At 43.9% G+C, this 17,824-nt stretch overlaps 1 protein-coding gene across 1 annotated transcript; it reads right to left on the reverse strand.

The window, feature by feature from the left end:
- Positions 1–163: 163 nt before the first annotated feature.
- LOC142368196 (XK-related protein 8-like) lies at positions 164–5,805 on the reverse strand. The gene is made up of 3 exons (XM_075450333.1): positions 5,504–5,805; positions 3,061–3,302; positions 164–906 (listed from the first exon to the last, which is right to left on the reverse strand). Exons 1-3 carry the CDS (start codon positions 5,803–5,805, stop codon positions 164–166), a joined length of 1,287 nt encoding a protein of 428 aa, XP_075306448.1.
- Between the last annotated feature and the right edge of the window lie 12,019 nt (positions 5,806–17,824).

Genomic DNA, 17,824 nt, shown 5'->3' on the forward strand with positions numbered 1-17,824 from the left:
TGTTGCTAAAGTTTACAGAGTTTAGAGCTTAAGGGAAATCAGCTTCAGGCCGGCTGATTTCGGCTCGGGCAGGAGCGAGATGCATTGTGGGTAAACGCTCTGCATACTGTTTGATCGATGAGTATGTAGTATGTAGTATGCGGTTTCGAACATGGCCTCTGATTCAGGAGTAGAAGTTCTCGGCCACCTTTTTCATCCTCCTGTTGCAGGCAGCTGACATGCTGCGGTCTGTGACATCACAGTCAGCCTGTAACCCGTCAATCTCATCGCCCTGCAGCCTCTCCCACCTGCCCCCCCTCAGCTGCTCCTCGGGTGGAAGGTTCGGGTGGAAGCACATGTAATACACCACCTTCAGCAGCAGGCCGAGGACGTACAGCGCGACCACGCCGGCGGCGGTGACCCTGGCGTACAGCGGCGGGATGGCGAAGCGCGGCGGGTCGGTGGCCATCTCCCAGCACCACACGCCGCAGAGGACGGAGACGTCCAGCAGCACGCACCCGTGGTACAGCTGCGTCAGCCTCCTCGTGCTCACCTTCGTCATGTTGAACCAGTCGAAGTACCAGATGAGCGCCACCGTGGCTCGGTAGGTCCACTCGCCGCCCGCGCTCTCCATGAACTCCGTCCCGAAGCGCCAGGCGCAGAAGAAGAACACCAGCCAGGAGCAGACGAAGTGAATGAAGATGAAGCAGGGCAGCACCGAGGCGAAGAGCGCCAGGGCGAGCAGGCGGGACGAGAGGAGCAGCAGGTTGCACAGGAAGTAGACCACCGAGGAGCCCAGCCGCCGCCGCTGGGCCCCGTCCGGCAGGAAGTAGCGCATGTTGCGGTGGTGGGTGGTCACGCTGAGGGCCAAGGCCACGGCCGCCACCGAGCCCACGGCCTTCAGCACTGAGGAGGAGGAGAGGCGGCATGAGAGCATTCAGAGAAACCTCACTTTAAAGGGATAGTTCGCCTCTTGACATTGATTTTAAAAGCCTGCTGATGGTTTACAAATCCCAGAACGTTTCACTGGAAAAAAATCAAAGTCTTACCAAGTATATTTGTCTCATTGAGTATCTCATTACACTTAATATCAGACACAACTGCCTAACAAGCACCATTTCAGCCAGATATAGGGACTTGTTTTAATACAATACATCTGGAATATCTTGTTAAATGAAAAAGTCTTGAAAACAAATTGTTTTGAGTCGGATTTCATATGAAACAAGCTTTTTTTTTTTACATTTGAAGAGCTTTTTAAGCTAATTTCAAGATCACTTTTATCTCAAAAGTCCTAAATATCACATTTTATTTCAAGAAATCTTGACAAGCTGATTTTCACTAGTTCTACTGGCAGATTTTTTTGCTTATTTCAAGCAGAAACGTCTTTTATTTGTTGTTTTTCTTATTTTTGGAGGGGCAGTGTTTAGGCCCAGAATGCATCTGTGATCTGTTCAGAGAATATAAAGCCAGCAGAGCTCTTAGATCCAAGGACTCAGGTCAGCTGGTCCAGTCCAGAGTCCAGACTAAACATGGAGAAGCAGCATTTAGCTGTTATGCTGCAAACAAGTGGAACAAACAGCCAGTGGAGATTAAACTTTCACCAAATGGAGACATTTTTAAATCCAGGTTAAAAACATTTCTGTTCTCATGTGTCTATGCATGAAATCTGCACGATATCTTTGAACTTATCTGGACTGTTGCTGGTTTTAAATTCATTTAAATGATTTTATTTGTTTTTCTTTATATTCTTTTGTGTATTTTTAATGCTTCTTCCACTCCCTGCTGCAATGCTTTTATTTTATGTGAAGCACTTTGAATTGCTCTGTACATGAAATGTGCTACAGATAAATTTGATTTGATTTGATGAAGCTGTATGACATCCCATATCAACAGCATCATTTCTGAACATCTTCTTACCCCCTGCTGCGTCCTGTGAGCAGAGTTCCAGCTGAGTTTTGGTGTTGATGAAGGTAGTCCGGCTAGTTGGCTGGGGTTTAAAAAATAAAGCCTTTTGCTTCTCAGAACAATATGCGTTCAACAGAGTAATACATTTGCATCACAAAATGGTTCTCCAGGAAAAAGTCAGACCTCACAATCTCTTGGCCCTATTTTCTCTCCCTTCGTATCACTGCCTGCTGCGCAGACCGAGCATGATTTTGAACGCATATCATTTTAAAGCTGCTCTTTTTAAAACGCTTTAGAACATGAGAACCTAAAATAATAATTAAAAAAAAGAAGCAGAATATTTTTGCAAAGAGCTAAATAAAAATTACACTGAATTTACAGTGCTGTAAATTTGAGATGAAAACATTTTATTCTTAAACTAAGTGTGCAGACCGAGCAGCAAACAGCGCAACAGGCGGCAGCAGGCAGTGATACGAAGGGAGAGAAAATAGGGCCAAGCGATTGTGAGCTCTGACTTTTTCCTGGAGAACCATTTTGTGATGCAAATGTATTACTCTGCTGAACGCATATTGTTCTGAGAAGCAAAACGCTTTATTTTTTAAACCCCAGCCAACTAGCCGGACTACCTTCATCAACACCAAAACGAGGCTGGAACTCTGCTCACAGGACGCAGCAGGGGGTAAGAAGATGTTCAGAAATGATGCTGCTGATATGGGATGTTACACAGCTTCATGTCAGAAGAGGCAAACTATCCCTTTAAAGATGTTTAAAGGGAGTTTTTCCCCCCTGCAGTCTGTTGGGTCCTTTTTTAATGAGCTCTGTATGATCTGGACTAACAAATATTTATGACATTTGCTGCTTTAATTCAATTAAATTCATTTTTATTTATAAAGCGCCAAATACAACAAATGTCATCTCAAGGCACTTAGATAATAAAATCCAATTCAAACCAATTGGAATTCAATTAATTTAGACCATCAGCTGTGAGACTTCCGGTTTAAAAGCCACTTTAAATGCCCGAAAAACGCTGAAAATATAAAAAAATATACTGAAACTGTTTGAGGAAGAAGTCCCGAACAGCCTGAAGATGGTTCGGCTCTCAGATCCGAAGTGATTCGGGTGAAAACGCACCTGTGAAGAGGACCAGCCAGCCCTCCTGCTGGTCCTCCTGCCAGTCCTCCTGCAGGATGACGGTGAGCATCAGCACCACCTGCGGCGCGCTCTCAGAGAACGTCTCGATGATGAGCAGCAGGCTCAGGTCCTGGCTCAGGTACACCGCCACGCCCTCTGGGTCGCTCTCCGGGTCGCCCTCCGGGTCGCTCTCCGGGTCGCCCTCCGGGTCGCTCTCCGGGTCGCTCTCCAGGTCGCTCTGCGGGGAGCAGAGGCTTCTCACGGAGGTCTCCAACACGCCCGCGTACCTGAGGACAGAAACCAGCTGATTGCTTCATGATGTTTGCCTCAGAGGAGTCGAAGCAGGAAGCTGTGACTCATAACGAGATTTTTACTTCCTCAGAGAAAGAAAACGAGTTCATCCTGCTTCTGACTCATTTATTTATTATTATTTCAGTATTTTCATAGAACTGAAAACATTAAAAATGATTTTTCATCCATTTGTGAAATATTTGTTTTTATTTATTTCATTTTTCTCCTTTAAGAGATTAATTAGATCCTCATAATACTAAACTAATAATATATCATAATAAACTATAAAAAATAAAGTACATAGAAAACTACACAGAACTCTGATAAATTAATGTAAAAATAAGTTTACTGTATTTATATATTCAGATACTTTTACATACTTTCAGTTCTGTGATCTACTCTCTTCTAACTGTTAATTTATTAACTTATTAAATATATTATATAAAGTATGTGACCTTAAAGCAATACTATGTAACATTTCTACCTTAAAATAACAGCTTGAAAAAAATTGTGCGGCTAGAATGAGTTTTAATATTACGATTGGCCTGTCTCCTATGCCCTTCGAGGGTCTGAGTTGGAATAACTGCGCTATGTAACTTTGCTGGAGCGGCCCGGGAGCTGAGCGGAAGTACTTCGACTTGCTTTCTGGCACACCTACCGCAAAAACAAATAGACCCCTCTCACGCTCCCAGGTACATTTGATTACTCTTACCTTCTCGGTCGACATAGCTTGCACCTTCTGACTCCTCGCCGATTCGTCAACAAACGTGAAAGCGAAAGGGTGTTGTATTTACGACAGTGTAACTGTACACTGTAAACTAAACATAATCAGCCCTGACAGTGTTTTATCTAGGGCTGGGCAACGATTAAAATGTTTAATCTAATTAATCACATGATTTCCCTGATTAATCACGATTAATCTCATTTGTACGCAGAATCCAAAAATGAATCCAAAAGTAGTGTATAGCTTTTAGCATTTAGCTTTATTTTAAATGTGCTGCCATATGAATGAAAGTGCCATAACATTTGTTGTGCAAACACACTTTTAACATCAGCATCTTTCTGTAGTTTTTATGTAGAAGCCTCGCTCCACTGTCTGTTTCCTTGAATGACTTGCTGCTATCAGTTGTGTGTTTTGCCTTTAAGTGATATTTTAGACTGGAACTACTACGCTGAGAAGACAATTCAACTTGGCAGTGTTTACAGATGACTTTGGTTCTGTCGACTCCGCCGTCTGGAAGAATTTTAACATGAAAATGGCCGAGTAAAAGTTCCGTACCCTTCTCCATGTTTGGTGGATCCGCCGATTACTTTCTTTTCCTGTTCCACAGCAGACAGCAGCAGACTTTTACAGAATAAAAGCCTGTGAGCAACAGACTTTTACAAATAAAAGCCTGTGAGCAACAGACTTTTACAAAATAAAAGCCTGTGAGCAACAGACTTTTACAAAATAAAAGCCTGTGAGTGACAGACTTTTACAAAATAAAAGCCTGTGAGCGACAGACTTTTACAAAATAAAAGCCTGTGAGCAACAAACTTTTACAAAATAAAAGCCTGTGAGCAACAAACTTTTACAAAATAAAAGCCTGTGAGCGACAGACTTTTACAAAATAAAAGCCTGTGAGTGACAGACTTTTACAAAATAAAAGCCTGTGAGCGACAAACTTTTACAAAATAAAAGCCTGTGAGCAACAGACTTTTACAAAATAAAAGCCTGTGAGCAACAAACTTTTACAAAATAAAAGCCTGTGAGCAACAAACTTTTACAAAATAAAAGCCTGTGAGCAACAGACTTTTACAAAATAAAAGCCTGTGAGTGACAGACTTTTACAAAATAAAAGCCTGTGAGCGACAAACTTTTACAAAATAAAAGCCTGTGAGCAACAAACTTTTACAAAATAAAAGCCTGTGAGCGACAGATTTTTACAAAATAAAAGCCTGTGAGCGACACACTTTTACAATAATAAAATAAATACTAAAACAGGGGTGCTGCGTGTCGTTCTCCCTCTCTCTGCCCCCTGCTTCCTGTCTCTCTGAACTTTCCATTAAAAAAAGGCACAAAAGCCCCCAAAAAATGTTTAAAGAAAAAAAGAAAAGCTGCATTAATGCACGATAAAATATTTATTGGCGTTAAATAATTAACGAGTTAACTTGCCCAGCCCTAATAATAAACTATAAAAAAATGTATTAATCACACCTGACGTAGATCCCCAGCTGCAGCACATGCAGCAGCTTCAGCAGCTTCAGCCTGCCGCTCAGCCACTTCTCCACCTTGGTCTGCATCTCGAAGTTGTCGTAGCTGTACCAGAACCAGCTGAAGACCTGCACCAGCACCGAGGAGCTCAGCAGCAGCAGCAGCAGCACCGCCAGGCTCGCGTAGGCTCCCTCCTGGTAGAAGTTCACGGCCGCCCACACGTCCAGCCCGATGTCCAACAGATGCAGCAGGAGGCCGAAGCAGGCGAAGAGGAAGTCCGACAGGGAGTACCTGAACACAGCCATGGTTCTGCTGGCGGTCCCGCCCGGAGCTGGAAGCCTGAGCTGGAAGCCTGAGCTGGAAGCCTGAGCTGGTAGCCTGAGCTGGTAGCCTGAGCTGGAAGCCTGAGCTGGAAGCCTGAGCTGGAAGCCTGAGCTGGAAGCCTGAGCTGAAGCCTGAGCTGGAAGCCTGAGCTGAAGCCTGAGCTGAAGCCTGAGCTGAAGCCCGCAACTGAAAGTAAGACTGGACTAGACGGCTCCAGATGTGGGCGGAGTGTCCGACCACATCTGGAGCCTTAAAAGCGCACTGCGCAGGAAACACGCGCGCACACGCACTGAACGGGCCTACAGGTGGAATTTGATGAACTGAAACAGGCTGAATGACTACGTGATCTTTGTTTCCTGTACATTTGTTTTGTCTAAAAGTTAACCCAGCTGCAACACAGTTCCCTCAAGACAACCCCAGTGATCAACAAAACACACGGTGCACAAGATTGTATTTTTACTTGCAAGGGGAGCCGGACGGAGTGACAGAACTTATTCCTTCACTGCTCAAACGACTCCATCCGACTTTCCCCGTGTAGTTCTTTTTATTACACAGCTTAGTTACAATCAGCATACGTAAAACAATCTTGTGAGCACCCTGTTTCTCACGGTTCCCTTTCATTACTTTGTATCACACTAAGCAGAGTTCACACACTACATGTCTGTCTATAAAATGTTGTTTACTCAAAATGAAAATCTATATACAGTTTTCCAACATTTCCCTCCTGTTTTTCATTTTTAGTTACCACGAGTCAACATCAACCTAGTACCATTCACATAATGTGTTTCCAGTATTGGTGTCACTTAGACTGTAGCATCCTTGCTGAGCTCCTCCGGGTCATGTTGGACAAGTAAGACATAGCTAGAAAACAGCCCTGCCATCATATTGTTAATCATTGATTTAAGACCAGGAATAATGCACATTGTAAATAGGCAAAGCAGAAACATGACACAGAGAACAGGTATTGCAATTCACATTAGGATGTGCCACCACGGTCCTGAAGTCAGCCAGGACATCAAGTCAAGACCCTGAGCATTATTGTCTTGACCTATGACCTTTTGAAGGTTACGGAGGCCTTGCATAGCTACGGATACATTAGTTCCGATTTCATCTGGAATGTAGGTACAACATGAAGTATTTATCATCACACAAACGCCACCAGAAGCTGCAGTTAGAAGATCTAAAGCCATTCTGTTCTGAAGAACCATTGTCCGCAAAGCATTTATTTCTCTGTTTGGACCTTCATGCACTATTGATGTAAGATTAATGAAAGCTCCGAGTCTATAGTCTATGGTTTCCAAACGGAGCACATTCTTGCCCTCCCAGCCAGGGAAAGACAGAAAGCAAGACTTTGTTGCTGGTTGACCAATGTTTGTGTTCATCAGGGACATCTGAGCCCCATACATCATCATGTGGTTTGAACTCGGGAATATCTCTTTTCCTTCTCGCACCCATCTTTAGTTGACCTGGAATTGCATTGATTATAGTTGTATGGTCAGTCACGAATATGGGCGCGCACACGCTGTCCAATTGGCTGGCAGCATCAGATATGCATCTCGCACACACAACCACCATCCACCCTGCACCAAATAAGGGCCGTTTGAATTTGCATTTATTTTTGAAAAATAGCAAAAATAAATGCAGGCTTATTGTTGAAAAATAATTTCAACAAGTTCACACGTTCACACGCCACACATGCCATTTCTCACGCTGAGAAATGATCAACTTCGTCGCACAGAAATTCTAATGGCCTATACTAACCCATCGGTAAATCACAAAATAGAATTTCTCAGCCAATCAAAAAACAGAATTTCTTGTTGCCGGGTGAGGTCTGAAATAGCTTAGCTGTACCAGAGCTATTCTGAGCTGTACGAGCGCACAGTAACCTGCCATGGACTCGTTTATAGTATAGGCCGTTAGAATTTCTGTGCGATGAAGTTGATCATTTCTCAGCGTGAGAAATGGCATGTGTGGCGTGTGAACTTGTTGAAATGCGTGTGTTTCACGCTCATTGCGTGAGACTTGAGAGCCCTGGTTCTGCCGCACTGAAATGCTGATGCAGAGAGGGTTTTTTCCATGGTGGGGCTCAATAAAACCAAGACCAGGAACACGTTGGCTCTGAATGGAACTCTGTCCTCCATCATGACTGTGAAAATGGCTGTGCTTTAAATGGGAGCCCCCAATATCAGTCATCATGGCGCAATATTGTGATTTTGGTATAAATAAAACAATTTCTTTGTTCTTTAAGTAGCTAGTTTATGGCGATGGGATACTGCAAGGGACCAGCCCCCCTCAAAAAACGAAAGAAACCCCCCGCGCACACGGCCCGGCCCCTGCCCCGCCCGAATCTCACTCCAAGCAAACTTGAAAACTTGATATAACCAGTCCATGCCTGGTCTAAACAGTCTGGCCATGCTTTCCCCGTTTGCTCCATAGTTTTCCTGAGTCTTAGTTTGATTGTCCCATTTGTTCTTTCCACCAGCCCAGCACTTTGTGGGTGGTAAGAACAATGATTTTTTTAATGTCATTCCCAAATGCTGTGCCATCCTGGACACAACATCATTGACAAAGTGGGGGCCATTATCACTATACAGTTTCTCAGGAATGCCATATAGAGGTACTATGGACTCACAGAGTGCCTTAGCTACTGTCAAAGCGTCCGCTTGTTTGCTCATAACTATTTCAACCCATTTAGAAAAAGGCATATCAGGACAAGGCAATACTTGTAGTTCTGGCATTTGTTTAATTCGATAAAGTCCATATGTAGATGTTGAAATGGGTGTTGAGCTTGCGGGAACTGACCACGTTTAGGTCTTACATCGCCCTGAGCGTTGTGCTTACAACAAATAAGACATGCTCAATTGGAGCGTTTGTTCGCATGTCTTTAAGGACTTGGTGGTCAATGTGGGGGTTTGATGTCGTCTCTTGGAGCATCACATGCCTCCCACGCAAGCCTGTTGCTGCTTCTTTGGCGGTTTTGTCTGCTAATGCATTTCCTTTAGTGACGGGTTCGCGACCTCTGGTACGTGCCGCACACTTGCATGCGGTTATGCTACGTAGCAACATTACTGCTGTTAGGAGTGATTTCAGTAAACAAGCATGTTCTACAGGCTTCCCAGGGGAGGTTTTCATTCCCCTCTGAGCCCACTGTGCAGCAAAATAATGTAAGGTGGAGAATGCATATTGGCTGTCTGTATGTATTGTCACTTGTTGTCCTTTTGCCACTTTGCATGCCTCTGTAAGAGCTATTATTTCTGCAGAGAGAAGTTGGAACAGCCCAGTTACCCACTGTAGTTTTGAGAGTGAAACTTAGTTTCCTGTGTGGGCTAAGGTGTTTGAGCAGTGAGACTGAGGTGTCTCTGCACTGTTGTTCTGTGTCTGCTGCTACCAAAAGGTCATCAACATACACAAGCAGCTGTGAACGAGGCGGGATTGGAAAGTCTGCCAAACAGTTGTTTATGGCAGTGGAGAAGATGGCCGGGCTATCACAGAATCCCTGTGGGAGGCGTGTGCACGTGTACTTTTTGTTGTTGTACGTGAACCCAAACCATCCTCGTGACTCAGGGGACACTGGTGTGGAGAAACATGCATCACTCAATCTATCGCTGTGAATCTGGTTTTAGCTGAGTTAGCAGTGTGTGTGGCTCAGGCACATGAGCTGCTGTGCTTTCCACCGCTTTATTCACAGCTCTAAGGTCTTGTACCCCGCTCCTCACCATTTGATTGGCCCGATTAAGTTTCGATTTGCAGCCTCACAAAACGACCACAAGTGACTAGACTAGCCCCGGAGCAAATTCAATTTGCGGTCGCTAGGGGGCGTCTAGATTTCTAGGCTACACAGGCGGCGCTGTTGTCATCAAACCCACATCTGTTTTGCCTTTTGACCTTTTCAGGCACATCCTGCAGTTCAGGGTGATCAGCTAGGTCTATCACATATCATTCAGTTTGTTCATCCAAATGAATATGAGGTGTCAGGGTGGTCACCCATCCTAACTTTTTCCTCAGAAGGCCATTACTCTCATTTCTCTCCCACCCCTGGTGACTTTCTTTCCACCCCAGTGTTCTCTCCCCCCTGGAGACAAGTTGTTCTGTGTCGTGCCATGAGTCTCCTTTTGCTTTAGTTAAGGACATATGGGGAGTGCTCATATTCCATTGTAGTCGTTTTGACTCTTCAGGTATCAGTACACTGCAACCTGTTTTCCCCTTGCTTGCCATCAGTGTAGATTGCTCTGATGGTCACTCTTTGCGGACCTAGTTTGGAAAACTGCTTGTCAAATGTTTTATCAGGCCCTGGTGTATCTTTATACCTAATTGTGACATGAAGTTCTTCAGGTTTGTGTATGTCGTAAGGCTCGTCCTGTACTGTCTGGGCTAGTGCTAACAGCTGTTGCCCCGTTCCTGCAATATCGGGTGACGACACGTCTAATGACCAGTAATAGTGAGGCACAGATGTGCCTTGTTGGACTAGTACTTGTTCAGGAGAGATTTCATCTGGTCCCACAGCCACCACACCATCAGTGGTTGGTACTATGGAAATTCGTCATTTTGCCATCATTTCTCTTCCTAATAAATTCACAGGGCACTGCGGTGCATACACTACAGGTCCTTTTCCGCTCTGACCGGTTAACCGGTATTTTATTCTTTTAAATTTCTTTGTTTTTATTTTTTGTACAGCACTTTGGTGAACTGAGGTTGTTGTAAAGTGCTTCATAAATAAAATTGGATTGGATTGGATCTCTGAACCATAAAGGACACGTCACACTTTGAACATTTACTTGGCCATTTGCTGATTTTACATTCTAAATCCTGCAACTTCTTGTTTAGGTACTGTTTTATCTGCTCCTGAATCAAAGAGAAATGACACTTTTTGTCCATTTACTTCAATGTCTCCTATGGGTTTTTGTTTTTGTTTGGAGAGGCTCAACATTGTTGTGTTCCGTATTAAGACCATGAAGAGAAGTCCAGCATGTAGTTTGAATCCCATTTTATTCTGCCGTGTGACACCTGTTTACAATCAAGTCTTCTTCACTTATATACATTTTTACTCCACCATGTGACCAAGAGTTATACTGACATCTTGTGGCTAAACTGGAATTGACTGTTATATCATCATATCATTACATCTTCCTTTCTTTAAGATATCACAATATACATTTACAATAAATACATGTCATACTCATTAACCTTTAAATCACAACAATAGAAAAACACAACATCCCAAACATGTACACATATTTTTCTCCCTTATTATTCTTCCTCAAAATGTCAAGTTCAGTCTTTGAGGTTTCTTGATCCGTCTTGTTGATCTTCTTAAGACAGGTTCACTAGAAAGCTCTGTGCTGGTATTTGAAGAAGATGGAAAAATGGATTTAGATGTAGAACCTGATTTGTTGTATACTCAAACTATATTATCTCCTCCATCACTTTCTTTAACCGCATCTGGTTCTTTAACAGTTCCTTGTATTTTAAGCAAACTGCGTCTATTACGTCTGATTATTTGTCCTTCCTCAGTTCTTACTGTAAAAGATTGAGGTGCAACTTCTTTAAGAACATTAGCTTTAGTCATCCATCTTCCAGAATCTTCAATTCTGACAGTGTCATTTCTGTTGAGAAGCGGAAGCTGCTTGGTTGTTTTGTCATACACATGTTTTTGTTAAGCTTTTAAAGATCTTAGCTTTCGATGTAGTTTTGGAATCTTTCTCACTTTTGTGTAACATGGTAATGTAGTTCGCAGTTTTCTATTCATCAACAATTCTCCTGGCGATAATCCACATTCCAGAGGTGACGCTCGATAAATAAGCAAAGCAAGATAAGGATCTGAACCACTATCAGCTGCTTTCTTCAGTAGTTGTTTAAGAATATGAACTCCTTTTTCAGCCTTGCCATTTGACTGGGGATACAGGGGGCTTGATGTAATGTGTTCATATCCATAATGATCTACAAACTTCTTCCACTCCCTGCTACTGAAACATGGTCCATTATCACTTACAACCACATATGGAATACCATGCCTGGCAAAAATGGATTTTACATGTGTAATCACACAATTTGATGATGTACTTGACAACAATGCCATCTCAGGAAAGTTAGAGTAATAGTCAATGACAACTAAGTAATCTTTGCCTTGAAGATGAAACAAGTCCATCCCCACTTTATGCCATGGTGCCACTGGCATGTCCATAATAATCATAGGCTCTTTAGTTTGCTTGCTTCTGTGTTTTTGACACGTTTCACATGATCTTATTACTCTTTCAATGTCTCTGTTTATTCCTGGCCAAAAGACAGTTTCCCTGGCCCTTCTTTTGCATTTCTCAATACCAAGATGACCTTCATGTATTCTACGCAGAATATCTTGCCGTGTTTTAATAAAAGTCCATCCACATGGCTCAACTCGCTTCTGATGTGGAAGAACAATGAACTAGATCCTTCTGGCCATCCATTCTCCATGTGATCGATCACACGCTGTAACTCTGCATCTGCTGCTGTCTCTGCTACTATCTGTCTGAACTTTGCATTAGATACAGGTAGAGCTGCACACACCATGTTTATATAGCTTTCCACATCTTCTGCAGTAGTACTCATTTTATCCTCAAGAGGTGCTCGTGACAGTGCATCAGCCATAATAAGAAGTTTTCCTGGTGTATATATCAGTTTGAAATCATATCTCTGAAGCTTCATCATCATACGTTGAATTCTTGGAGACATATCATTCAAATTCTTTCTAACAATTACCACAAGTGGTCGATGATCCGTTTCTACAGTGAATGATGGTAAGCCATAAACATAACTGTGAAACCTCTCCAGTCCAAAAACTAATCCTAGGCATTCCTTTTCAATTTGAGCATAACGACACTCTGCTTCTGTCATCGATCTGGATGCCTAAGCAACTGGTTTCCACAACTCACCCTCAGCCTGCAGTAACACAGCTCCTAGCCCATCCTTGGAAGCATCTGTCGACACCTTAATACTCTTTGCTGGATCATAAAAGGTCAACACAGGTGCAGTTGTCAGTACATTTTTTAGGCTTTCCCATTCACGATCATGTTCGTCAGTCCACTGAAGATCATTTTCTTTACGCAGAAGCTGTCTAATACTGGACGTTCTAGCTGCGAGATTGGGAATAAATTTACCAACAAAGTTTATCATTCCCATGATACGCTGCACTCCAGTTTTATCTTTGGGTTTTGACATGTTAAGTATGGCATTTATTTTCTCCTGACTTGGTTGAATGCCTTGTACCGATAACTCATCTCCTAAAAACACAATTTCCTCAACTCCAAAAAGACATTTACTTTTGTTGAGTTTTAGTCCATGACTTCTTATTTGATCTAACACTCTGGCAAGCCTTTCATTGTGCTCTTGACAAGTGGAACCCCAGATTATGATGTCATCAACATACACTCGAACTCCTTCAAGTCCTTCAATAATCTGTTCCATTGCTCTGTGAAAGTTTTCAGATGCTGAGATTATGCCAAATGGTAGTCTCAAAAAACAGTATCTGCCAAAGGGAGTATTGAAAGTACAATACTTGCTGCTACTTTCATCAAGTTTTAGCTGCCAAAAACCTTGTGAAGCATCTAATTTTGTGAAATATTTGGCACCCGTCATTTCACTAGTAATTTCTTCCCGTTTAGGTATCTGGTAATGCTCACGCATAATGTTTTCATTCAAATCCTTTGGATCCATGCACAATCTCAGTTCTCTATTCTTTTTCTTCACACACATCATCGAGCTGACCCAATCTGTTGGTTCTTCAATTTTTTTTTAATCACCCCCAACATAGTCATGCGTTCAAGCTCTTTCTTTACTTCATCTCTTAATGGTGCGGGAATTCTTCGAGCTGGATGTATTACTGGTTTTGCATTTTCTTTCAACTGGATATTATATGTAAATGGTAACACACCAAATCCTTTAAACACATCTGCATAGTTTTGCACTATAGAGTCAACAGAGTCATTTGGTGTACTCACAGTCATATTAATGCGATTCACTCTTTTCACCAACTGCAAATCTTCACAGGCTTTGTCACCCAACAGAGAATCCAGACCATCACTAACAACAGAGAATAATAGATGATGTATTTTTCCTTTGACGGTCATTTTCAGTCGACACGTTCCCAAACATCTAATACTTTGTCCATTATAATCTCTGAGTGTGACTACTTTGTTCTCCATTTTTGGCTTGACTTTCATTGTTTTAATATCAGACATACTGATCAGGTTTGCTTTAGCACCAGTGTCCAATTTCATGGGAATAATAGCGCCATTAATTTGCAATGGTGCTATCCATTTATCTTCTCGGATAACATGAACCGTTTCTTGTGGTTCATTTTCACAGTTCACCACACCAACAAAAAATGTGTCACTCAGATCAGTATCTTCAACCAAATTAACAGACCTTCCTTTTCTTTTCGAAAAGCACTGCTTGGCAAAATGGTTTTTTCCTCCACACTGAGAACATTGCTTGCCACACGCAGGACATTGTTTCAGATTATGTCGAGAACCACATGTCTTACAGGCGAACATCTTATCATCCATGCGTTGCACAGGTCGTTGCCCTCTGCGATGTTTTTCTCTACCAGAAACTGCACCAACCACTACAGTTTCACTGACGCTGGCTGGGTTGTCATCTGCTTTGTAGAAAGTCCTCAGGTGCATCCGGGAGAGTTCACTGGCTTGGCAAATCTTTATAGCTCCTTCCAAGGTAAGCTCTGCTTCCCTCAACAGCCGTTCTCGGATCCGCTTGTCTTCCACGCCGAACACCATCTGATCCCGAATCATGGAGTCTTTCAGTGTGCCAAAGTTACATGTCTGAGCTTTCAGCTTTAGATCAGTCAGAAAGCCATCAAACGGTTCATGTTGATGCTGCACACGAGATCGGAACACATATCTCTCATATGTTTCATTTTTCTTTTGCGAGCAGTGTCTATCAAAATGATCAAGCACATTGTCCAACTTGTCTTTGTCCTCTTGGTTATCAAAAACAAATGTGTTGTACACTTCAATGGCTTGTGGGCCTGCTATCGTCAGCAACTACCTCTCTGCTGTCTGGCTCCTCATTAAGTCCCATGGCCGTCACATACAGCAGAAACTGTTGCTTAAAGTTCCGCCAACTGCTGTCCACATTGCCGATCAGCTTCAAATTCTCTGGTGGCTTCAAAGTATCCATATTCCTTACTTCGTAGCGATTCAATCCGGTTACTTTACTCCTGACACCATGTTGTGTTCCGTATTAAGACCATGAAGCGAAGTCCAGCATGTTGTTTGAATCCCATTTTATTCTGCCGTGTTACACCTGTTTACTATCAAGTCTTCTTCACTTATATACATTTTTACTCCACCATGTGACCAAGAGTTATACTGACATCTAGTGGCTAAACTAGAATTGACTGTTATATCATCATATCATTACAAACATTATTTGTGGAATGTCAACCACATACAGGTGGCCCGGAGCAGGCCCTCCGCAGTGGGCCGCTCCACCTGCTTGCTTCAGCTGGTATAATCAGGGTTGTATGGAGGCTGTGACTCAGATCCTCTGGGGTGGTCCCGTGCCAGATGCCCAGGCTTATTACATCTCCAGAACCTAATTTCTCCTCTGAAACCCAGAGACTGTCTGTTCCAACCCCTTCCTCCACCCCAACCCCTGCCTCTGCCACCTGGGCGTCCCATGTAGAAAATCTGTGAATCGCTTGCATCGTCTACAATGATTTTTTCTTTTTGCTTGTTATTACATCCGTGTCCGTTGAGTGATTCACATTGTGTTTTCTGATCAAATCTGAATTTGGGTGAGTAAAGCCGGCCATCAGGGCTTGCTTTAATTGTTGTTGGTAGGGGTGTCTGCACCCCCTTCTTCTTGCAGTCCACTGTGCTGCCTGAATACAGTTTCCAGGCGGCTCCTGTATTCAAATACATCCTCTGCTTCCTTTTGCTTATACTGAGGGATTTTGGTGTAGTTTGGTCGCATTCTAAATATGTCACCACGTCTCTCTGCTGCGTAAGTGCAGCTGCATCATGGGCTAGTGTTGTGTCATCGTTGGCTAACCCTGTAAACTCGCCCCTGACCCGAGCCCAGTCATATGTCAGACACCTCCTAAAGGCAACTTCCATTTCTGAGCCGTTCAGTCTGTATGAATTACAGAGCTGCCTGTGCTTGTTTATGAAGTCACCCACATTAACCCTCGCATCGGGCAAACTTTTACCAGCATCAGAACACTCAGCATCAGTCCATGGCCTGAATACATGTATGTTTCTGTTTTCATCGTCGTCCACACCAAAGTGTGGATTTGCCACTTCCATCATGTAGGGCTGAACGATCTATCGACCGAAAATCGCGATCTCAGACAACACGATTTTGGGATCGAAAAGCTGCGTTTTTTCTTGGTGCATAATAATAATAATTTCGTCAACAATCATTTCCATTGACGTTTAGTGCTAATTTCACATGAATGCCCAAGGCTCGGTGTCAGCTACCAATCAGAAAGCTGCCGGCTGCGCGTGACCACATGACGTGTTCTCCACCCCAATCAGTGTGTAGCTCGTCATTCAATTTCAAGCATGGCTGAAGCGGGAGCAGAAGCGGAGCCGACGAAATTAATATCCAAGAAAAACAGCACGTCGGTCATTTGGCAGATTTTTGGATTTGAGGCCACTGATGAACACCAGTAGTGATGGCAACACGAGGCTTTCTGAAGCATTGAATAATTTTGAACCATTGTGTCATAAAGTGGTTCACTACCTGAAGCTTCATTCATTTCCCTTGGGTGACATCTACTGGCAGCAGCGATTGTTGCACCATACGAAGCCCTGCCAATGTGATCCTACCCTCACCTATGGTCACGAGCTGTGGGTAGTGACCGCAAGAACGAGATCCTACCCTCACCTATGGTCACGAGCTGTGGGTAGTAACCGAAAGAACGAGATCCTACCCTCACCTATGGTCACGAGCTGTGGGTACTGACCGAAAGAACGAGATCCTACCCTCACCTATGGTCACGAGCTGTGGGTAGTGACCGAAAGAACGAGATCCTACCCTCACCTATGGTCACGAGCTGTGGGTAGTGACCGAAAGAACGACATCCTACCCTCACCTATGGTCACGAGCTGTGGGTAGTGACCGAAAGAACAAGTTCCTACCCTCACCTATGGTCACGAGCTGTGGGTAGGGACCGAAAGAACGAGATCCTACCCTCACCTATGGTCACGAGCTGTGGGTAGTGACCGAAAGAACGACATCCTACCCTCACCTATGGTCACGAGCTGTGGGTAGTGACCGAAAGAACAAGTTCCTACCCTCACCTATGGTCACGAGCTGTGGGTAGTGACCGAAAGAACGACATCCTACCCTCACCTATGGTCACGAGCTGTGGGTAGTGACCGAAAGAACGAGTTCCTACCCTCTCCTATGGTCACGAGCTGTGGGTAGGGACCGAAAGAACGAGTTCCTACCCTCACCTGTGGTCACGAGCTGTGGGTAGGGACCGAAAGAACAAGATCCTACCCTCACCTGTGGTGACGAGCTGTGGGTAGTGACCGAAAGAACGACATCCTACCCTCACCTATGGTCACGAGCTGTGGGTAGTGACCGAAAGAACGAGATCCTATCCTCACCTATGGTCACGAGCTGTGGGTAGTGACCGAAAGAACGAGTTCCTACCCTCACCTATGGTCACGAGCTGTGGGTAGTGACCGAAAGAACGAGATCCTACCCTCACCTGTGGTCACGAGCTGTGGGTAGTGACCGAAAGAACGAGATCCTACCCTCACCTGTGGTCACGAGCTGTGGGTAGTGACCGAAAGAACGAGATCCTACCCTCACCTGTGGTCACGAGCTGTGGGTACTGACCGAAAGAATGAGATCCTACCCTCACCTGTGGTCACGAGCTGTGGGTAGTGACCGAAAGAACGAGATCCTACCCTCACCTGTGGTCACGAGCTGTGGGTAGTGACGGAAAGAATGAGATCCTACCCTCACCTATGGTCACGAGCTGTGGGTAGTGAC

The sequence above is a fragment of the Odontesthes bonariensis genome, chromosome 18, assembly GCF_027942865.1.
Source record: "Odontesthes bonariensis isolate fOdoBon6 chromosome 18, fOdoBon6.hap1, whole genome shotgun sequence".
Classification (NCBI taxonomy): Eukaryota; Metazoa; Chordata; class Actinopteri; order Atheriniformes; family Atherinopsidae; genus Odontesthes; species Odontesthes bonariensis.